At 38.9% G+C, this 25,602-nt stretch overlaps 1 protein-coding gene across 1 annotated transcript in view; it reads right to left on the bottom strand.

Annotated features, from left to right (window-relative positions):
- The window catches only part of LOC140244826 (uncharacterized), a 125,494-nt gene that overhangs the window by 51,616 nt on the left and 48,276 nt on the right, over positions 1–25,602 (bottom strand). The window contains exon 2 of the mRNA XM_072324442.1: positions 2,149–2,237. Within this exon, the coding sequence (XP_072180543.1) occupies positions 2,149–2,179 (31 nt within the window). The 5' untranslated portion in view covers positions 2,180–2,237. The remainder of the gene's footprint in view (positions 1–2,148; positions 2,238–25,602) is intronic.

Raw genomic sequence — 25,602 nt, 5'->3', positions numbered from 1 at the left:
ATGATGTCACATGCGTACAACAATATAAGGAAAACATAAAGAGAATTTCACAAAATTTCATCTTTTGAAAAAAGTACACATTCCCTTGACTCGTTACTGACGTATGTTATGGGTGATATTATTCCCATTGCCTTTAGAAAGAGGCAAGTCAAGTGCTCTTTAATTATGCGAAAAAAGTTGAAATATGTTGAATTTTCTTTACATTTTCTTTATACTGTTGTACTCATATGACATCATGAGCCTTAGTAGTCTCCTCATCCAGTGGTTCCAACACAAAAATTTTAAAAATTCACAACTGTTGAACGGATTGTCTGATTTTCCTCAAACTTTCACTGATGTTTTTTACTTATATTGCTGCATTCTTACAATCCTTTTAAATGTGTATGAAGGTGAACTTGTCCTTTAATGGAAACTGAAAGTGATGGGTAGCAACAGAATATGGCCACTCACACGTCTCCTCCTGAAATTAAGATACATTTTCACTAAAATTTCTTTTTCAAAATGAAAATAAAAAGGAATCAGTTGTATCCTAGGTATCAAACTATGGTGATCTTTGGCACTGGCAATTTTTTTTTTTTTTTTGGGGGGGGGGGGGTGGGGGAAGAGAAAAGGAATTTAGCTGCGCAATTATTGAACAAAAATCACAATTTTTAATCCTTTTTTTACATGCCACTGGAAAAGAAGTGAGGAAATGATCTCATCGCCTCTTCTACTTTGCATATAGTGGTTGCAACCAATATCAGCATAGTGTGGCCTTCAGTTAATCATCAAAAACATGCATGGATGTATTATCAATTATCTGAAAATACACAAAATGGAAAAAACAATCTATATAACAAAAAGAAAATGAATATAACATATTGTCTATACTCAGTGATATTCCATTTATAGATTTTTAGAAAAAAAAATGATTGTGCTGCAGCACCAATTCCTTGTGTTTTATATCATTTGGATTTTTTCCTCTATGATATACTGTTAAGGCTATACGCTGACAGAAAATGCTTCCATGGTAGAGACAGGTGCATATTGTCTTCCCACACAGGATATGGTGACATTGACCACCAGGTCAAAGCTTGCACACATAAGCCTTTTAAGGAAGCTGGAAATGACCTCAAGATGCGGTCGATTAAGTCTGGACCCATGTCATTCGGTCCCAGCTCTGGAAATCAGTGATCACATCCAGGTTTTCTGCAAGACCAAGTCCTCATTGATATTCCATTGTCATATCCCAGTGAATGACAATGACCAGAATGTGGTCACTAAACCAACATCCATACAGCTGTACATAGTTTGCATTCAATTATTCTATTCCATGAAACAGTAGCACTATCACTGTTATACAAACTTTAAAACTTGTTTTTCCAGTTCAGTTCATACCGCGGAAATTCCCCCCTTTACAATTACAGGACATAATTGCACTATGATTACTAAGGGTGATTTATGCTCAGTTTCTGAAGGCAGTATTAGTATTTTGGACTACTGATCTGAAAAGCTGTTCATGAGAGGGTACTGTTTATGATCAATTTTTTTTCAAGCTCGAGCGAGAGCCAATATCACGAACATGTATTGCGCATTGCTGAAAAACTCTACACTCCTATAGTAGGGAGCTGTTCCAACATATATAACAGTTGATGTCTTGATTGTGTGGAATTAAAAACACGCAAAACTCTTCTTACCTCACCGAGCGTGAAAAATTAGTCGTGCGAAAATATCCACCTTTACAGTATTGCGTTTATGCTTCCTCAGCAAACATGATTAAAGAGAATTGCCAATTGTTAACATGATATGCATTTATGTTTCCCCAGTAAATATGATTAGAAAGAAGCGCCGATCATACACACACCTTTTTGTGCGTTTTGAATCGGCGTTTTGAAACACTATTTATATCAAAGCGAGTCGGGACGCAACCATGTTTGTACCAATCATGTTTCAAAATGCCGATTATGGCCCCCGAAAAAGTTAAACATAAACACACCCACACATGTACAATATATACTTGAGGCACGAATCAAAGAATTCTGGAACATTTCCTCATGTACATTAGTGGGTAAGGAGGATCCATATTTTGCATATAAGTAATTTTTTCTTTTTTTCTTTTTTTTTAAAGGAATCATATTCTTTCTACGGTCCAAGATATCTGTACATTACCTTTGACGATATCCATCTGTGATGTCTGCATGTGTCTCTTGTGGTGTAGCAGTCAATCAACTCAATGTCCGACATCTAACTCAGCGACTCTGAAAGATAAAGCATGGAGAAGAGTCAAATATTTATGTGGTTTACAAAAACAAGCATGCAGATCATTGCTTTCTCTAAACTCAAGAGCTGTAAACTGTGTATGTTCCACTTTCGCATGCCTGACTCAGTTGACGGCGTGCCAAGTTAGCATATTCTGCTCAAACGCACAAACCTGCCCAAACCGGTCAATAAATCGCCAAATGCCACACTACAATGAAAGTGTTTGTCAAATTTCCATCCCTGTTACATATATAGCTTGCATTTTATGTGGTGATTGAATATTACATGTTGTGAGTATTCAGTACTGGATTGGCGAGTAGATTCTAAGTTTCTGTCACTGTTTTCTGTGCAAAAGTCATGGGTCTACAACAATGTAGTTACTGGTCATTTGAAAGAAAAACAATCATAGCTTTGTCATACAGTGTACATCAAAGCAAAGCTTGGTCTTTTCTCTACAACTTCGCTCACTACATGTTCAGGGTAACAGAAATCTGTTAAAGTGACATAGATTTGAAAGTTACAAAGTTTTTCCCAAAGCATAATCACGTTCGTGTCTTAGAATAAGGCCCCCCCAAAAAATGGTTTGTTTGCCCTTCGCGACCGACCGAAAATCACAGAAATTTCGGGGGGGGGGGGGGGTTTGGGTTTTTTTTTTGTTTTGTTGGTTTTTTTTTTGCTCTTTCAAGTTTATTTTTTCCACAAATTTCATCTTCTGCAAATTTGTGAATGGTTTTAAACCCCAAATTATCCATTTTAAGCTAAAGAAAGAATGAAAAAAAAAAGTCTAAAAATGTTTTTTCATCTCATTGACCCGTTGTAATCGTGTTCGGGCCGTGCGGGGCCGCAGGCTACATTTTATAGCATGCATTGCATGCTAGCTACCTTTTCGGCTCACGTGCATATAGGTAGTGCGCTAGCTAACTAGCTACCGTACCGGCTGCGGTGCAGAGCAGCGCGACTGCCAAGATGGCCACTTTTGCAGCATCTGTTACCAGCTGTCAAGGCACTAAAACTGTTTGGAGTTCAGTTGCTTGCATCGTGCTGAAAAGAAGCTTTAGAATACACTGAAACGCAATGTATAAAAAATAAAATGGCGCCCCCATATGATCGGTGCAAGAAGTAGCTCTCTACGTTGCAAACTGTGCAGACATAAAAAAAGCCCAGTACGCGTAGTGAAAAACTCAGGCGATGCCAAGCTAAAAATAGATTGATTTGACGTGCGATTCTGCGCATGCTAAGAACATGTTTTTTTCTTCTGAACGTTCCCGTCGCGAAAATCTTAAGCTCCCTATTCATTCAATAATACATCAATGCTTTGATACCGATTTTCTTTGTCAATCAACTTGTGCCTTTACACAAAAATCTGTTCACGACTCATCCTCTTTACTGAAAGGCAAAATATCAAGAGTAAGTGTCAAGGAACATATGGCAATACATATATCCGTAGCTTTCAAAGTGTCTAGCATGAAAACCGAGTTGTGCTTTGGGATGTGTACTGAAGTGTGTTTAGGAGTCTCTTTTGGGAATGTCCCTAAATGCTTCACTTCCTTGTCCACAGCAATAAAACATAGCAATAAAACACTGCAAAAATATATATCTGGACAAAGTCTGCTGTTTACCCCCTGTTTCATTCTTGTACAAATGCCTCTGTGTGTTTGCATAATAATGTATACACATACCTGCACACATGTATGTGGATATACGTACCCATTAATAAGCAATGTGTCATTTATACACCCACGCACGGATACAAATATAAATATACACGCAGAGTCACCCACACTTAATTGATACTAAGATAAAAGGATTTGTCACCTTAATATCAAATTTCAAATTCATACTGTTTTTACTGCTTGAAAAGGTCAAGATATGGGTAACATGATATGTATTTTCGATCAGATATTGATACAAAGGTATGAGATTTATCCATTTACTTATCCACTACTACTACTTATCCATTTACTTCATTAACATAATGTATATTATATAGAATCACATCAATCCTGACAATGCACATCAATGGTAAAAATATGAACAGTTCAAATTGCTTATGCCAAACTGGTCCACTTCACATCTATAAAACTTTCAAGTGTCCTTTTTCTTAGCAAGTTTCAAGTGTATGTATGAATGAAACAAACATGGTTTTATTTGTTTCAATATCCATACCTATACAATCAAAACATGACAAGCACAAATGAGAGCCAACTAACAAAGTCCATTGCAATGGGCTAGGCACCTACAGGCCAAACATAATAGCCAATCTCACATTTACAATGCATTATATGCACTTCAGCGCGATGGTGCCATTCTATGAGTAATTTCTGGCCCATAATCATTCGAAGTACAATACCCAGACATAAGCTTCTGTTCTTGCTCAGGATTATGGGATTTACTCCTAAATGATCATTTATCTGTGACTGCTGATGAGTAGAAGTGATTCTCTCCATAAATTTTTTCTGATTAGATGCACAGGCCTATACATGATATGGCAGGAATCAAGCACTATATATATGGCCATTTGTGGTAAGACCGTAGAAGTCTGTGGTAGTTATATCAACTCCTGTACTCTGAAATACAGTCAAAGCAGGGTCATCACAATTGATACACAATGATTCATGTTCGTATTAATAACACTTATGATATATCAATTCACAAAGTGTAGAACCTATGTAGGGGTCTACATATATTCTTCCGCGCTGCAAGAGCTCTTGATAATAAATGGTCATAACTTGAAGAGATGTTTTCACATATAAATATGAATGATGTCACAGTCAGGGATTCCCCGATTTCTGATGACGGCGATGGATGGAATGATGGTGCGATATGATATTCAGTAGCTCCCAACGCACCACCAAAGGAAAAACAAAAAAAGATCGCGTTCCAATAATTTCCTTCAGTAGGCACTTCTAAGGAAATGCACTGGGAGGAAGTGCACTTTGGTTTGTATCCTGTCATGGAAGCTGTTGTATGGTAACTCCTGCACTCTGCGCCATGTTCGGCTCATTCAACGGCGATGGCTTGTTTCCGAATCCTCTGCATCGCTCCCTATACGCCATCCATGTCACTTGCAGTCAATGACCCACTCGTGACCTCATCTTTCACACAGCAACATTCCTCCCTTTTGACAAATTCTACACATTAATGCTATTCTAGGCGCATGCATATCAGGTTACAATGTTGATATAGCAGGTGTCTAGCTCAGAGAAAGAGAGGGAGGGGAAAAATCTGATCTTCAGACTTTTTCTGTATTGTTATTTTTATTCCAAGTGGGCAGAGTGCTACAACTTAAAGGGATGCTTCACTTTGTGCTCACATGAAAGTTTCTTTGACATTTGATATTATAAAGGAAAGACAGTTTTGGAATTTGTGAGATTGCTCGCATTTCCATAAAATGACAATACTGAGCACAATCTCCCTTGCAAATCAAACAGGATTATGATTCATAAAAATAATATATATTTTGTTAAAGGGGCTGCACAGTACTGGTTGAGGTGGGAATTCATGTTTTGAACATTCCTAAGTGAGATAATGAGAAACCTCTCATGAAATATGAAAGAGCATATAATTTTAAGAAGGATTCAATGTTTATTTGATGAAAATTGGTTTTCAAATGGCTGAGATATCCAGAAAAAAGATAATAATAAAAGGCGACAGGCCACGCCTCTTATTAGGATCTCTTGGTTTCATCATGATTTTGGATATCTCAGCCATTTCAAAACCAATTTTCATCAAATAAACTTTTGATACCCCTTAGAATTGCATGCTCTTTGACATCTCATAGAGTGGTTTCTGAATATCTGCACACACCCTTTAACCTTGTAAAGACACAAAATTCGCTCTCTTCTCTCTCTCTCTATCTTAATCTCCTCAACAGATCACTACTCAATCATCACAATTCTGCTACTCAATGCAAAGGATAAATTGACTTCTGAATTTATTTAAAAGAAAAAAAAAAGAACTTTGGCAGACACGTGTGGGCAATAGGAGAGTTGTAACTTAAGAACATCCTCAGTAGATTTATATGTGACTGTATTCAATAATAATGTTTTGTGAAAACCTTATTTAAAAAAAAAAATCCATACATCCATTTTTTGTCTGATTCTAATCATCACTGCATAACTTCCTTTGATTTGATTACATTCTTGTCATCAAAGTCCACTTAAAGGAATCGGATAGCTTTGGTTGAGTCCTAACTTCAGGTTTCTAACATATTTTGGTGAGATAAGGCCAAGTAAAAAAAGAAACCAGTTTCTCGTCCTCGCGCGCATCGATTTTGGCCGCCGCATCGATTTTTTGACTATTTACTATTTTCAAAATGGCGCTGAAAATACCAAGAAATTAATAATTCTCGTCCCAGCCCGCTCCCCGCCGGCATCGATTTTCAGTTGCCGAATCGACTTTTTTGATATAACTATTTTTTCGGCCGCCGAAAAAAGAAATTGACAATAATATTCACCTACCAATGGTGATGTCTCATTTCTAATTATGCCTTGCGTCCTCTACTTAGCTGTAGTACAGCTGTAGCTTCTGTATTGCGTATGTAATAACGCATGCATTTCACACTGCTCCACAAAGCAGTCGAACTATAGTTGGATGGGCGGGACGCGGGCGGGCCTGGGCTGTGATGTACAGCGCACTCGGTACGTCGTGAACGCGATAGCGTCAACATTTTTGCGAACAATCGCTGATATTCCACGCGTATTTCGCACATTGTTCGTATTTTTCCCCGTTTCTCATATTTTAGGCGGATGAATTGTACTGTACAAATGCTTGTGAGGATTGTATGGAGTTTGTATACATTTTCCTGTCATTGTTACTATGTGCATATGCGTGCAGTGTCGGAAGGTACGGTAATGCAGTGGCCGTGCCGCACCGTTTATTGGCAAAGTGTGCGTGTCTGTAGCTGTGTAGAGGCCCGTACACTCTGCCTCTGTAACGTTGCATCTGACGGCGATGTATTGTTATATTTTGAAGATAAAATGAATGCGCTTTTCCAGCAAATGTAGAATTATTAAATGGGTGTATCTACAAAATAAATAACTTTTCCACGGTTTCTGGTTTGTCTCGTATTTCTGCGGGATACTTTTCTTTACGATGTAAATTCACGGACACGGCCGTGAGTCGTATCATCTGTAGTGTGGTACTTAGTATACAATCATTCATCATCCAAATGATGAGTGATTATCAAATGCCTTTTTAGAACATGAAGAAACATCTTTAAATGTTTAATGCTATAATGCCATATCAGTATCATTTTGACATCCATCTGCAATTGTACAAGCCAGTTTCCAGTTGAATGTGCTACAATTGTACTGTGAAGAAATGCAGATACATACCAGCTGTGTGGACACAAAAAGTCACAATCACCAATGATAAATAAAGCAGTGTTTTGAATATCATGGAATTTATTTCAGTCGTACATTTGTTGAAAGACATGTTTTATACCTGTTTCAATTAATAGCACAATACATCAGAATTGCAAGTACACTGGTATCAGAAATGCCATTACAACACTAAATACCAGTTTTAAGATGGTCATTTTCCCTTGACATCTGTAGTGGAAAGAAAAAGCAAATGTATTTCTGCATGCATGAAGTTTCATTTCAAGTATGGTACATATATATATTTGTTTGAAAATGCACAGAGTGCAGGCAAGACATACACTTGGGACCTGGTCTCTCATAACACAGCTACCAGAGTGATATTTCATTTCATAAATTGGATATAGAAAATAGTAAAGCCCTCTCTCGTTACCTTTCTCAGAATTACCGGACGAGAAACACATATTACTTTCATTTTTAACAATCCTCGAAAAAATAGTAAGATATCAAATAGTAAGGACCTCCCTCATCGCCTTGCTCAAAAAACCCGGACGAGAAACTACTTTCTTTTTTTACTTGGCCTAATGAGAAACCAGATTATGAAAAAGTGAAAGAGCTTGTAATTCTAAGAGGAAATCAACATTTATTTGACGAAAATTGATTTTAAAATGGCGAGATATCCAAAACAGAGCAGTCCTAATAAAAGGTGGGACCCACGTTTTTTTACTATTGCTTTGCTTTACTTTGTTTTTGGATGTCTCAGCCATTCCAAAACCAATCTTCATTAACTCTTTAATGTGCCACGGTGCGAACCCCCTGTGTGCCACATTATTCTGAGACAGCAATGTAGTCCTGCTTTGGGTAAACATTCTGTTTTTTTCAAATCTATACATGTAACTTTTACAGATTTGTGTTACCCTCGACATGTAATGAGCAAAGTTGTAGAGAAAAATGCCTTGCTTTGATTTGATGTAAACTGTATGACAAATATATGATTATTTTTCTTTCAAAAGATTAGTAGCTACATTTTTGTAGATGCATGACTTTTGCACAGAAAACATTCACACAAACTAGGAATTTACTTGCAAATCCAATAAGGAACACTAGTTGATTTTCAATCACCAAATAAAATGCAAGCTACGTGTGACAGGAATGGAACCGTGAGAAACACTTTCATTGTACTCTGGCATTGGGCGATTTATTGATCGGTTTGGGCGGGTTTGCGTGTTTGAGCAGAATGTGCGAAGTTGGCATGCCATCGACAGAGTCGGGCGTGCGAATGTGGCACATAAAGAGTTAAAGAAAAAACAACTTTGAATTCCCCTTAGAATGGTATGCTCTGTACTATTTCATGAGTGGTTTTTTGGTATCTCGCAAAAAGTTAAAAGCCCAATCCTTGGCTCCACCAGTACTATACCATCCCTTAAATTTTGGAGTGGAGTGTCACTGTACTGGGATGTTGCTGTAACAAACACTATTCTGTATTACTCAATATGGGCAAATTGACTTCTGGGAGTAACAATAGCTGATGAAAATGTAGACCTGTGTTAACGAGTGCATGCTCACTTCTAATGACAGGAAACTATTAGTGGTAATACAGCACCTATAATGGACCAATGGGGTTGTGGTTTCAATGTGTACCAATGCTGATAAATAATTTCTCTCTCATTTAATGACCAGTCTTCAGGGCATCTCAGAAAAAACAAGTTTATGCAATTTCATCGCTTAGGGGCAGGAACGTTATACAAACTATTAAAAAGCATAAATTTTGACCTCTTCAATCCCTATTCATTTGTGCTCTAGTTCACATGAGATATGAATACCAAGACACTCAAGCCACTCAAAATGGATAGCATGATTGATTTCATGTATCTTTTTATAGAATTTTACAGGTTTTCATTGACTTTCTGTTTCATTTTCCACTCAAAGTATACTAATCTAAAAGTACATAGCAGAATTAAGTTTTATTTCCCTGCTTTATTTCCCGGTTGGATATAGACAGAGCTCTATAAATCCAACTGCAAGGGAATATGCAGACTTAATTTACAAGGAAATTGCATTCTTTATGAGAAATGTATTCTTTTTTTTTACTTTTGCAGATTGTTTATGTAAATATTTAATGAACAAGAAGGTTTAAACAGCACTGTGCACACCAGCCCAGTTATGAACCGACATTACAATTTTATCAAAATCTAATCACAACTGCAGAATATCTTGTATCTTGAAAGGATTACTGCAATTTATCCAAACTTTATCTGCACATTGGGTTTCTTAGTATATTCCACAAATCATAAAATCCTGATCATTTTCTGAGGACTGCATCCTTTGAATGCATTTCATTTCAGTATTCAACCTTTATCCCAGTTTTTTTTATCTCCCTTTTAATATTTTCTCTATCTACCTATCTATGCATCTATCTATCCACCTATCTACCTACCCATCTGTTTATCTATATATCTACCTATCTATCCATGTATCTTTAATATTGATCCTTCTATCCATCTATCTACCATATCTATCTATCCATCCATTGATCCATCCATTTATTCATCTATACATTTATCTAAATATATTTCTATCCATCTATTGACCCATCCAACCACCTCCTATCAATCTATACTATCCATCTATCGACCCATCAATCCATCCATCCATTTTTAAATCCAACCATCTTTGATTCGTGTTTGTTTTCTTCATACAAGTCTTTCCTTCACCATTTCTACCATCCATGACTTTGATCTGTCTGCCAGCGATGCCCTGCATATCACAAGGTGATACAGCGTTCCATGATTTCGGCAGCCAATCACAGACCTCCACCTCGCCAGGCTCGGCTGAAAAAGTCATCCCCGTCGCTGGTCATTGGCCTTTTCGAGCACCCAGCAGGTCACATGACTAATAGCGTGCAGCATATATATGTGATTCTCCCAATTTATTGGCAAAGCAGATATTGGCGATAGACAAAATCTTTACAAACCATGCCACAGAAATTATATTCTACATGCACTCAGCTTATAAACAGATTTTGCCCAAAGACTTCACCAATCTGTGAATTCTATTAGGGTGATATCATTAAACCCGGGAGGATTATCAAATTCAGCGATCAAATCTTCCTATGCTTAAACTTGTGGCTGTACTGGGGATCCCTGTACTCCCAGAACTGAATTCATCGAAACAAACCTATCCAAGTCATATTTAGGTTCTTGCCAATTTGAATGCATATGATGGAAACCCAGCATCACTCTGACTGCATTTTACAGCCTCTGTCCTTTCACCCATGTAGGATTCTTGTGACAACTTTTGTCACATGTGCTGCTCTTTTTTCTCTGCGAGAACTTAAGGTCAAGCACTCCTAAAATTTCTCGCAGAGCGAGTTAAGTACTTCCAGATTGGTATTCTTCAGAGTTTATTGGTGAAGGAAACATTCCAGCCGCACTTGATACCAATAAACTGTAAAACACAATATTTTCGGGGCATGAAATTATCGCAAATTGGAGCTGATGCCCCTATTCGTGGCATGAAATTTTTGTGAGTTGTCTCTAACATTCAATGCGTATAGTTAACACAAGAACTTTCAAGTGTATTTTTATTTTGTGAATCTTGGCTCTCATGAAATTTGCGAAATTAAATCGCAGCGAACATTCCTTATTTTACAGTAGTCACTCTGCACCAACCTGGCCACATCAACACCATCTTTGGGCATGGGTGTGCATTAAACATGATCCTTCTCTTGGCTAAAGAGTCATCTCCCACATCACATACAGAGCACCAACTTTCATCACAAGATGACCCTCGCAAAACATGAACAGACACACAAAAACAAGAGCAGTAACATAATCCTTGCGCAATACCCTGCTCCTGACTCCCAAGGTTAGAGAGACCACATGCACACTCCAAAAATCTCTGGTAAAAGGGTGCTTTTAGCGCAACAAAATCTGGCCCGAGAATTGTAAACAAGAGACCCGGAGGTCTCGCGCTCACCTGAGTATCGCAAGTTCACCATCAATGCATTCTTGCAGACTCTTACCTGAGAACATTGGAAACTTATGGTGGAGGGTAGCTTTGAGAGCTAGCATGCTACCTGTCAAGTTTGGTGAATATTCATCAAGGGGTTTCCAATGATTATGAACATTAACAATTTACATCACCATTTGGACCCATCCCACCCTACTTCCTTGGGTCCCAAGGGGGGGGGGGGGAGCAGGACACCCCTAATTCTGCCATGTACAAACTTGAAACAGGGAGGTGCCTGAAACAACAGTCATCAATATATTGACTCATTGTATTAACTTAGCTGAATCACTTCTGGTTCTAGAGAAAATCTTTAAAAATTCCTTACTGGGGGGGGGGGGGGATCCTGGGGGCCCCCCAGGTGGGATATGGTGCCCATTTGATGGAATTGCGATTCTATCACCCTAGGGATGCTACCTGCCAAGTTTAGTGAAAATTCATCATGGGGTTCTCAAGAAAAATATGAAAATTCACAATTTAGGTACCAATTTAGGCCCCCTGGGGCCCCCAGGTGGGACATGGTGCCCATTTGATGGGAATGAGATTTTTCACCTGAGGGATGCTACCTGCCAAGTTTGGTGAAAATTCATCATGGCATTTTCAAGAAAAAGATGAAAATGTACAATTTGGGCCCCATTAGGACCCTTCCCGATTCCGCCATGAACAAACTTGAAACTACAGTCATCAATGTACTAACTCACAGTATTAACTTTATAGCTTTATCACTTCTGGTTCTAGAAAGAGGTTTTTTAAGATTCCTTAATTTTTGGGAGTTTGGGCCCCTCTGGGGTCCCCCAGGTGGGGTATGGTGCCCACTTGAACAAATTGAGATCCTATCCCCCTAGGGATGCTACCTGCCAAGTTTGGTGAAAACCTGTCCTGGGGTTATCAAGAAGAAAATGAAAATGTAAAAAGTTTATGCATGACGGACGACGGATGATGGACAATGGACGACGCACAACGCATCACGCACGTCGGACAAAGAGCGATCGCAATAGCTCACTTGAGCCTTTCGCTCAGGTGAGCTAAAAAAGGGAAGTTCAATTCACTTTCACACCTGCACATTTCTTTTAAAGGGCTATAGCGTTTTTTTCTCTCTTTTTCTTTTAAAATTTCTTTGAAATTTAAAAAGAGGTTAACAAAATATCTTGAAAATCGTAGCAAAATCAATCACACATTTATGTTGTGATATTTTTGTCTTTATTTGGTTTCTTATGAGTCCTGAGATCCTACTTTGAACACACACACATCTCTCCTGAGGTATTGTTCAATGACGGCTTACAAGAGATGGGGGGGGGGGGAGGGGTATCTTTCTTGAGATAGGGGGTTAAAATAAGACCTCAGTTGAGAAGGGGGTGCATTGACAAGTGTTCCGGATTAATTGGGAGTCCCCACAGCAGAAAAAGCTTGCAGAAAGCCTGTGAAAAGGGGGTTTGGAAATTTTGGCAGTCCAGAGATGGGAGGTGCTTACAAAGTCACAGAATGAGCACATGTGCCTGCCCTAAATGATACGGGGGGGGGGGGGGGGGGGGCAGGGAGGGATACTATGAAGAAGAGTCTCTAGAATGTCACTACAATTCTATAAGGACAAAAATAGTTACACAATCACTCCACCATGCCAAGTGGGCTACAAAGGGCCATCCTCTGCTCTAACCCTTTTCACCAAGCTGTGCAATTCTCCAACTTCTTCCTGCATCCGTGTACAGTCTTTTTGTCATCCATTGTGGATGCATTTAAATTTCTCCTTAAGGACCTTGTAATCCACCATTCCTCTGTATTATTCATTATCACAGCAGAATAGGTCTACAAAGAGGGGGTCGTCCCCTATACAAGGAAGTTTGCAAAGAAATGGGACCTCGTCTACGCAAATAGTGCAGAGAATTCAAAACTACAGAAATGTCAGGGGATTGTGAAAGAATCACTGATGGTTGACAAGTCTGTCTTCTTTAACTAAGAGAAGCTTATGCAAAAAAAAAGTTATACATATGAGCAAAGTTGTCTGACAAAGGTATACATCCTAATGACTGAAGAGTCGCCTTCATTATTGCTGCATCAAACATCCGAGGACGAGGAACAACATCAGAAATGCAGCTGTCCTTTTGAGTGAGGCAGTGTTAGTAGGTGTGTGTATGCGTGTCATCGACATGAGATGGTGGGAACGTGGGGAAACATCTGCTCGTGAATGTGTGTTAGCACATTATGAAGTATGATGCACTCTGTGGCACATTCTGCTTTTTTCTCGCTCTCAAATTTGACAACATGACCTCATGATGACTCACTTTTGACACTCCGGCACAAACATTTCCCGCCAGTAATACTGACTGACACAATGCCGTACAATTGGCAGCCGGCTCCTGCACGTTGTCACTGGCATTTCAAGACAGTGGTGGTTCACCAGAGTGTTAACATGGTGTGATATTGATCACAGAATGTTCATTCATATCTTCCTTAGATCCCACGAGGAGACCATACCACAGACCGAGCATTTCCGTTAAGTTGTAACTTCATTCACAAAAACCATATAAATTCAAGGATGGGAACTTTTAGCACCTGTCAAAATCAAATGCTGACTCGCCGCAAATTACATAGAAATGTTTAAATGGTTGATAGAAAACCAGCGGAGGACACATGGAATGATATTGTATGGGACCACAGAATACAAATTAAAACATTGATTACTCTCACAACAGAGTTTCATCTATGATGTAATGAACACAATGACACATTATTTCTGCCCTTACCCCACATAACAAAATTTGTCACATCTGAAGGGAATTATGTTTCATATATATTCATTCAAAATGAAACAACAAATTTCCAGAAACAAAGACACAAATAATCAGCAAACGACTACAGCCAAGGACAGAGCTACATATACATGTGTTAGACAGAGCTATAACAGATTGACAAGTAAGATCATATTCCTGAATCATATCCAAAGCGTATGGGACTCTGTACCAGAAACATCTCTGATTTTGGGCGAGGACTTCATGCACACATCTGTATATGCACTTGACCCGGTCTTTCAGAAATATATGCATTTAATGAGGGGTAACCAACGGCCAGTATCACTCCCCTGACCCCCCCCCCCCCACTGAATCGACATCTTTATAGCACACCCTGCACACTTGCAGTAACCCCACTATCATTAGGAATCTGTCACTCTCCACTTTTCTTGGGAGCAGAATCACGTTTTGATGGTTTTACCAGACCACAGCAGACTCATGTATGAAATAAAACAAACCAACACAGACCAGACATACGAAAGTACCCGAGGTAGTTTTTGCACATTAATACTAAAATTCTCAATAATGACTGATGTAGTGCACCCTATTTCAAGGATATCACACCATTCCAAAAGGTTTAATCTTGTTTTTTATGTATGTCAAATAAAAGATTTACAGAATGGCAGAGTCATAAAAAAGATAAGAGATAGCACTCATGTTTTGTAATAAAACAAATTGCATTCACTCCATTTACAATTTTATATGATACACAATGATATAACGAGGGTTTGACGGAGAGGAGCATCAGCCAAGAGAGGAGTTGAGTAGACTGTAACGACTCTCCATCCGACACGACTGCACCTTTAAGTGGGCAGTAATTCATAACATCCAGTCCAGCGGAAGCGTTCAAGTTGAGGCAGACTTGAATGGAATCGGAGAAGACCCCCATATGAGGTCCCTGACGCAGCAGCAGCAGCGCGTCCGTCCGAGAGAAGGAGAGCAAGAGAGCATCGGTTGGGAGGAGGGGACTTGGCTGACTACACACACACATCCATCAGCATCAACTCGCCCACCGGCAGTCGGTACCCCTGACTCACGTATTCACCGCTCGAAAAATAGAGTCGATTGCGCTTAAAGGCTGAATGGGCTACTTGTCTTCCCCTCCGGTGAGTGTTCGGACGGCCCCACTCGCGGTGCCGGCCTCCTGCAAGCCCACCATACAGTCCTTGATGATTTCAGCATGAATGCTCCAGGTCACTTTTCTGGCCCCAAAATGAGTGAATCATCACACAACTGGGGCAATGTATGGTATATGCACTGTCTGGCCCTGATATGATGTTATCTATGATAGCTGGCCATGATAACTCTCTCATTTAATCACTGTCAGTCTAAACTCGTAATAAAACAATAATGTTGTGACACCAAAACAAATGACACACACAGTTTGCTGATCATGGCTAGACCATAACTTTCTGAATATTTGTTCTTTTTGCTCTGAAGACAAGACAAAACAAAACAAAAATTTCAGTGACTACCTTCATACAATACCAGATTTCCTTGGAGTTGCACTTCTTTTCAAGAATTCAAAACTCAAATTTGACATTGACAAGTTGTGATTTATCATTTTTTTGTACAGACTGAAAGTCACTGCCATTGCTCAACCTCTAATTACATGCATGTATGCACTGGTTTTGTTTTTGTTGATTTTTGCTACGTGTTGATAGGTCTTCTGGATTGACTGCATTGATTGAAAACTTCTCTTGGAAAACATACCTTTGTGGAGAGTGTGTAGGCTCTAGAGAGGCATTCCTTTCTGAATGATTAGGTAATTTCTACAGCAACAACAACAACAACAACTATAACACAACTGAACATCTTGCCATCCTATACTGAAGCTACAGTTTACTTTGCAGGTATGCTATGGGGCTGTTTATGTAAAACTAGACACATTCGCAAATCAGAGCCAACTGCCTTTTTCACAGCATGAAACATTTTGCAACACGCCACTGGCACTCGCCATCCATTACGTCTATTAAAGACAGGCAATAAGGAATTAATTCTACTATCGAGAATCTTGCCTCTTACCAAAATTTCTGGCATTACAGTATTGAGAAGACGCTGGGATATCAAGTCTATCGATCGCCGACTGATATCTATGCAGCCACTAATTTATTTTCCTCTTTTAAACGTTGATTGCACATGGTGACAGTGTGTATGAACATGTTATTCTTCTTCTATTCAAGGTATCTTCAGGTGAAAAGCAAAAAATAATGATGAATCAGCCCTGTAAAGCCACTGTCAAACATGACAGAAATGACCCAGACTACTATTAAAATACTGATATTTTGGCATGATTGCTGTATCACAGATTCAGTAAGAAGAAAACTGTATGTCTACTGCTGTTAGACCCAGAGGAAGTGGGGGCATTTACAGGTTCCCACCACAGGGATTGTCAAATCCTGCATGTCCAAGAAACTGAATCTCAGGCAGAGAAAAACATCCCATTTCTCTTACCCCCTTTCCCCTACCCCTCAATCTTGCCTCTCCTGAGAGATATGCTTTACAATCTGTGGGGGTTTCATACTTTAATACAAAAGAAAAAAAATTGTTTATAAACCTGTTTGTAAATGGTGAACAAATGTTTACTCTGGTTAATTTACTTTCTGAGAGTCCAAAAGCAAGCTTGAGCCTCACATTTCTGCCCAGCATATTTCTCAAATCATGTTTGCTCAATTGTGCTCAGGCGAGGTGCAGTCATCAAAATTGTTTGATTCTGGTCGCGTATTTGTAGTCTGAATTAATGCTTTGGCCTCCAAAACAAAATTGAGGGGATGAAGCTTAGTTTTCAACTTCTTGTTCACTTCCATTGTGTTCGCTTAGAAACGCACTCTTGCATGCAATTGTATCAAGAGTTGTACGTTTGACTGATCGGCCATGGACTTTGTGACACAACTATTGCAGGGAATATCATTTGCAGTTTGCATTCAGCACAGGGAAGTCTGTTCTGAGTCAAACTCTGCATAACTCCATCCATGCATGTTTACAAATGCATTGTAAAGACAAAAACTATGATTATTTGCAAGTCTGAAAACCCCCTTTGCCCCATGTATTAGAATGTGATAGGGAAAAGAACAAGGAAAAGAGGAATTGCAAGGAGGAAATAGGGGAAGGGGGAGGGGGTAGCAGACTGAGTATCCACTTGATAGGAATGTCATGTGACTAATTGGCAGAGGCGAGCAGAAAATTAATCATAGCTGCTCAGATGTAAACAGGCCTCCACACAAGAGGCTTTACACCTACTGTAGTAAACATGATAACGATTCCTATAACTATATCAGTGGTTAATCGCGCGAGGGAAGGGAGGGGTTCTTATTTCTCTCATGTTATTCTGATAGTCTATTCAACCCAGAACTAATTAATTAAAACAATAAGCCACAGAAATCACAACAACATCAAAAAGGAACTCAATTTGAACAAATCTAAAGGGACTAGGGAAAACATTGATCACTACATCAGCAGACAGCAGATGATAGAAGGATAGAATTACAATGTATGCAAAAATAGAATAGCCTTCAGAAGAATATAACTTCATGTACGTGTGTCAGGCAGCAAAAATGAACTTGAATTAGGGACCTCATACACGAGAGTAAACAGTCCTGTCCACTGAACCACAGCAGCTTCTATGTACTCAAGGAAAGGAGCGCTCACACATATCTACAGTGTATAATCATCACATGTTGGGAGTATTTTAGACATGCAAAGTGGATGGTGCACTGTTCATCCGAGACGACAGTAATGGGCAAACTGTCCATTTACTGACATTTTCAAGCACTGATTAAGAGTGCATTTCATATCTTGTGTTTCTTCACATATGGGTTAAAAGCTATCTTCATGATCCCTTATACACACAGAAACCATTCCCTGCATATTGTACAATATTTCATATCTGACTGACTACAGTTCAAAACATCTATTATCTTTTTCAACAATAGTACACACACAATAACATGAAAGAAGATCACCACAAACATAAAAAACAGATGTCTTTCTCTCTCTCTGTTAAAAAAGGCCCCTTGTTCCAGAGCTTAAGTTCCATGCCAACAAACAATGACCATTTTTTAGTGCAATGAACTCTCATACAGGTGCCTGCCAGAGTATGTGATGTCACAATGGCTTGACATCTCCTTTGCACTGACCAAAGCACATCACAACCAACAACAGCAAATATTGGGGCTTAAAACGGTAAACTATAACAATATGAACAAGAATCATAACTCGGCAGCAACCACACCATAACAACCGAACAATGACAATCATAACAAATAAACAATATAAACTATCTACCTCTTTGTAGATTTGAGGGGTATAAAGATATTTCCTGAAACGTTGATGTGCTATAATATTTGGCCCACAACTTTACAACGATAAAAAATGGGGAAAAAAATGTCCTTTATCGGCAAAAACGTCTACAAAAAGACAGTCTTCTCCTCATATCAGAAATAGTCTATTGGAGCCCTTTTTACACTTGTGTTTCTTAACCCGTACTTTCTCTGACCCAGGACTATCGTTAGTACCGTACCAATTTTTTCAGCTTTTTACACTTGCCATTAAATCCCGTACTAAGCTCTTGTCCTGGGCTAAGGAGAAAATTGACCTTTTTACACTCATATTTCTTAGTCCCGTACTTTCCAAACCACATGAATATTCATGATTATGCTGTGCACTGTACAAGTACACGCACGCATCGGCAGCACTTGATTACCTCGTTTCTGATTGGTCAGTGGGGGTCGGACTTCGTCTCCGTCGCTTAGCCCCGGATTATTTTTTCGTTCTGTTTATACTCGCTTGCTTGGCACCGCAATTGCGGTGCTAACCCTGCTATTTTGCAGGGCCAGATAGTACAGGATTATCGGTGGGGCTAGCCCACTTTGGTAAAAACAAGTGTAAACAGAAAGTGGGCTAAGAAAGTGCGGTACCAATGGTGGGGCTAAGGCCCCCCCCCCCCTTAGCCCCACCGTTGGTACGAGACTAAGCAAAAATTTGCAATTGTGTAAAAAGCCCTTAAGAGTGAAGTAAAAGCCTGGATTCTGGCAGTGTTTGCTTCAAATGATGTCATAAACACACACCGCTTTATATTTTGTTCTGAGTATTTACTCTGACTTGGGCAAATATTTGACTAAAAGCAATCTTTAGTTTAACCCACACAGAGTTGACAGTGTTTTGAAAAACTGTATGTAAAGATATGAAATATACACCACTTGAAAACTCTTTTTCAGACTAGATGGTTCCAGTACACAGAAGATAAAACTTGATGGTTGTACCAAATATTGAACCATTAATAATTGTTGGACATTAATAATGCATTACATTCTCTTCTTTTCATCTTTTATATAGCCATTTCACACTTTGATTAGCAGTTTAAGAACAAATTACTTCATGACATTTATCATTTATGTTATTGTACTGTATAGAACATTTAATGGACGATAATATTTCAACAGTGGTAATGCAGAGATTGTAACAGCAAATAAAAAAACCCTAAGTTCATTATTAGTGAGTTGATGTCTACTTGTTGCATTACCTCAACTACAATGGACATTGTATGTCCATACAGTATACAAGTTTCAGATCACAATCTGCGGAAAGTTAATTGCCAATGAAAACCCACACTCGCTCCAACATGAAAGCAATGCACGACTCCATGATACAGCACGTGGGCACAGCATGATGCATCATCAAGATACAATTTTAACACACAACTTATAACAAGACACATCAAGTTTTGTGATGAATGGGAGTGTGGTAATGATTTTGTCACGATTTGCAGAAAGGCCATGGACCCATGTACACGTTTAACACTAATCTCTGAACATGTTTGCTTGATTAGTCTATTTTCATGAATCAAAGTGCTACAAACTTGCACCCGACAAACTGGACTGTGCAGTGACTTATGACTGTTCTGTATGTTCAGTACCATGTGAACATAGCAGCATGTTGTACATGTAATGTCCCCAGAGCTATGGCAGCCCAATACCCTTTGTGTAAGTACAATGTACTATCAAATTTATTGGTTTTGCTTCGTACACTGGGACAATCCCACACTTAATGTCATGTATGAATAGAAAGTGAAGACTGTTCCAGTGGTTATTATCCGCACACTTCCCGTGAACAATGCGCACATTTTAGTAGCTCGTGCAATGTTAATCCTCACCTAGTCCCACGTATCCAATTTCTCATAAGTAATATCACCTCCCCTGCCTGTTCGTGCAACAGTCCTGGCTCATGGGTTCCACAGGACAACCTGCGTGTACAAACTTGTATGACTGGAGGCAGATTAATTCTTAAGATACCGCTAAGAGTATGTTTACGCAAGATTTCAGCACCAGTACCACATACTGCCAATGCCGCTAGAGCTCTTGGAGTAGTATGTGAACATCGAAACAAATCCTGTGTCAAGAACAGACTGTGTCTGCTCCAAATGGTGGGTCTGCTCCTAAAGGTGCAATAATGTATGAACATACATGTAGTAACTGTCTCATACAGCTATAACTCTACCTGTCACTGTCCCTTTCAATCCACAGGTTTTTATCTGTTTGACCTGACCATGCCTATAAAACTCCCCCAAACCATATCATTCAAGTTTTGACCTTTGACCTCTCTAAACTTATCCTCAAATTATGTTTCATATCATTTGTTCAATCCCTTATGAACCCTTCTTAATTTGGCCATCATGCTCATCTTACAAGCATCCTTTGACCTTGCAACCCCAGTTTTTGTATGGACATATATTGTTTTTCCTTTCTATATGATTGAAAGCTCCATACTCTAGCTGGCTCCCTATTAAAGTTAATAGATTATATGCACATGTATGCAGATGGATGGGTGGATGGGCAGATAAACAGACTGGATAAAAACTAAAATCTTCAGCTTCATTACTGGGGGGGGGGGGGTTATCAAAAACTAAAAATCAACATCATTACACATTTACAAGCTTCAGTTACATTTACACAGACTTTGCACACCCATATTGATTGCAGTAAGTTTGGTGAATAAACTGAATTCACAGCCCACAGCATATAACAACCTAAGAAACTTTTTGGCTGTTTATGGGTGTGTTTATCAACTAATTTCTAGTGCAAAACTAGGGTTTCCAAACAACTTTCAGGGAGTTTTGGGCAGTTTATAAACACAAAGCAGTTTTGATGACGTGGTTATGGGTATAGAAACGTGCTTCAAAGATTGGAAAGTATACATGCAGCCTATGAGAAGGTTCTAAGCTAGTTGTGAGGTACATATTTTGTGATGGAGTTTCTCACTACCAGGTATACATGTATTTCCACAAAACTATTTTTCTACTCCAGTCGCATCAATCCTTATAAAGAATGAAAATGACAACACAGCAAAACGTGGATTATTTATATAATCACAAGCATAACTCTCCTAACAGTTGTTTAAAGGGGAAGGCTAGTAACTGATCAGTGGGAATCAGTGGAAATGCTGGGACATGATTGTTCCAATCCTTATGGGATTCATTCAAGAGTTCATTGTATATCTATTGTTGTGTGAAAATGATATGCTTCAGAACGGTCTCATATTCAAGTAATGTGCAGATTAATGCTCCGTCACTGACCAGGGACGCTAACCTGGAAGCATTAAACTGCACATTACTTGAATATGAGACCATTCTGAAGCAAATCATTTTCACACAACAATAGATATACAATGAACTCTTGAATGAATCTCGTAAGGATTGGAACAATCATCTCCCAGCATTTCCACTGATTCCCACTGATCAGTTACTAGCCTTCCCCTTTAATTCTACCATAAAGGTTCTACATTCCCAAGAGCTATGTAAACTTAGACAAATTTCTACCTGCAAGTCAAACTGATAGCAAGCTACCTGGTACTTGTCTTCACCTCACACCACACATTAGATTTTAATCTTACCTAGCAGAAGTCTCACAAAGAGAACATTTATCACTTCTCTGAGTAAACTTCCTTCTTACAAGGGACTGTTCTTTAATGCACTTTTTGAACAAATATCTAACCATTAATAATATTACACACACTTCACCTGATTACTTCCTCATTTCAATTTCTGTTGGAAAAGAAATCAGGAACAGAGCACTGAAATTTGATACAACATCTGTTTAACAAAGACCATGTAGGTAGGTACATTGTAATTGGTGCACGGTCACGATACTAAAGCATCTTTTAATCAGCTGAACTTTGGATGGTATTCAGCTAATATGATGAAGTTTATTTCCTACAACTGGCAGAGGAAGAACAAAATAGTCAGTTGTGAGAATATAAAGACTGTTTTGGCTGGGTTTTTCTTTCCTTTCACGTCCCCATACCCTTGAAACGTTTGGACAGAGGATGGTTCTATGACGATTTACACGTGTGCACAATTGGAAAGAGTGAGATTTTTAAAAAAAAAAATAAAAAAATTTGAGGCAATATGCAAATGTCAAACATTTTGATATATCTGGATGTAAAACTTCACTATAATGTGGCAATTTACCTCCCAACCAAATTGGCCATAACAGGTATTGCACTTTGGGGGAAAAACTTTGCAATAATTTACTGCATGCAGTGTGTTTGCATACTACAAAGTCAAGTTTTGGTGTTGTTTTTTTTTTTTTTTTCATATCTCACAACTCCAAGCATTGTACATAAACATCCTGTGTGTGCTCAATTCTATTTCTGCTTTCTGGCAACATGGTTAGATTTTAAGTGTACTGCTTTACATGTGCACCAGTGTGTGGTTGGTATACTTTGACCTCTTTTTTTTCCACTTTGTGCCAGGCTTTGAATATGACGTATTGTACCATCCGATTTTTACCTAGATCAGGTTCGAGACTACGACCGAATCATCACAAGTTTCTAGCATTTATACACAGGAAAGACAAGGAAGTGTACAAACTTATTTAGATCTGAGGTGAGGAGATTTTCTGGGAAACTGGGAATGCTGAGAGCAAGAAGAGACCATTGTAAGTTAACAGCTTGCCACTCCTGGCATCTACGAAAATGAGAATCACGCGAAGAGTAAAGTTTGGTCTCCGAGGTCTATCACCCAAACCAAAGACTATATTTCACTCTTCCCCGATCGCACACACTTCTAAGCATCCAGAATTTCTGTTTTGCTCCTGAGCATCAAATCAGTAGGACTGTGAAGTTTTTGAGGGAAGAGCAAATAATGCAGATCTATAGTAATCTCCTAATCATGATTTGTGTAGTTAACTGGGTCACCCTCAAATCCGCCCCTAAATACAAACAATCATACACAGAAGCAGTGGCTCAAATTGACTAAGCACTGTTTAAGTCGTACAGTATGACGCCACACACACTGCCCACAAAAGAAAGTTCAAAAGAAATGTGTGTATCGGGGGAATAGACCATGCCATTTTTTGTCATGATACACATATTATAGCAGGAAGTTGTGTGGGTTGTAAATATGCTTCTGTTTACTCGCACCACAATATTTTGAGAGACGCTGTTAGCCACTGTTTCGGAAACATTCAATTGATGGGATGGCACAAAATTTTGGCATCCTGAATCATCTCAAATTCAAGATCACGTATACCTGCAACATTTTGGCAACGTTTCACTATTGAAAATAGAACACTTCCATCGTGAAGGTAGAACAAAAAAATAGAATAAATATACACTGTATATCACCTGGGATTGGTAATAATATGAGTCAGATGAGTTGTAGTAGAAAGCATAAGCACCATTACCACAACACATACAAGATCTGAATATGGAAATGAGTTAGCTAGAATATCACTTCATTGATCATGGGTGCAAAGAGGCTTACACAACATGCGCTTATCTGCTTTATATCAGCACGGACTACAGATCTACACTGATAGCTGTGCATCCAACTTGTGTACCAACCTGTGGCTAAGGCAAAAACTGGTGGGTTCAGCCATGTACAAAGTCCACAGCATTGGGGGAAAATAGTGCAGAATATCTTATGTCAAGTCCCAAATTTGATATTGATCTTTTGCCACAAGTTCCTGATTTTCAGTGTCGCAATTTTTCTTTTTTCACGGAAGTACACTGACACCTGAGACTTGCCACTCCTGGGCACCCTGCATATGAGGTCAATGTACCAAGGAGGGCATCTCGCTCTTGCACATACTCCTGGCAGTGAGTTCAGCAAAAGGCATCCACATCATCCACCCTCTTCTCCCCCTTGTGTTACTATGGCAACAGAAGCCTTCAACTACCTGGCAAGAAAGACACTGATTTACTGGCAGTCTAAAGTCAAACTTAAGATTAAAAGGGCTAACTTGTAGAGAAACTTAGAATAAGTGGTATCATGGTGTGATGGACTTTTATCAAAGCTGCATCTGGTGCATAAATATCCAGCACATTACAGGCTGAGTGATAATTATCATAAGAAACCTGGGGGCCATTCATTAAAAGTTACAATTATGGTATCTTTGCCATCCAATGGTAACTTCCATGGAATTCATGGTACAATCGAAATGGCCAAAACTGTGTGATGAGTTTTTTGTTTTTGTCTTGGGTTGTTTGTTGTTGTTGGTGGGTTGGTTTTTTTTTTTCTTTTTTTGGTTCTTTTTTGACAAGGGCCTCAATTTCATGAATGCAGGAGGAAGAAACACAGCTGAGATTTGGTATTCCTCATGAACCTTGAGCTCCACTCATTTCATTTCATTTCAATTTATTTATTTTCATTTCCAACACAAAATACAACTAGACTCGGAATTTGTCAAGACTGACAAATTAGGTGATCCGATTTTTTTTAAATCAATGATTCGAGTTTTCACCTGAGATTACGGACATTGGTCGTGTGATGTTTGGATTCTCATTTTGAAAAGGGAGTCAGACCTGCCATCTTGGGTACCGAATTCCGTATACACTATCAAAGATGCAGAATGAAGTATATTTGACCTTTGACCCCACTTTGCACCCCCAAGATGGCATCTGAGCAAAAAGTGGTTATTTTGTGAAATGATTCTTGTATATACCATGGTCTTTGCGTGTGCAGAATATGGGAAAGATAAGACATGTATTTACCAAGATACAGGATGAAACATTTATGACCTTTGACCCTAATTTACATACCCAAGATGGTGTCTGATCAAGTAGTTGTTATTTTATGAAATAATGTACGTAACATGAACTAAACATGTGCAAAATATGGGGTTGATAGGGGCTATTTTTCTTGAGTTATTGCAAAGAACATTGGAAAAAGAAAGAAATATGAAAATACATCGAAGATAATCTTTAATTTCAACCACGTTTTTGGACGTGATCCCGACACCATATGAAAAACA

The sequence above is a fragment of the Diadema setosum genome, chromosome 2 (genome assembly GCF_964275005.1).
Source record: "Diadema setosum chromosome 2, eeDiaSeto1, whole genome shotgun sequence".
Classification (NCBI taxonomy): Eukaryota; Metazoa; Echinodermata; class Echinoidea; order Diadematoida; family Diadematidae; genus Diadema; species Diadema setosum.
This window is presented reverse-complemented; position numbering and strand designations above follow the sequence as displayed.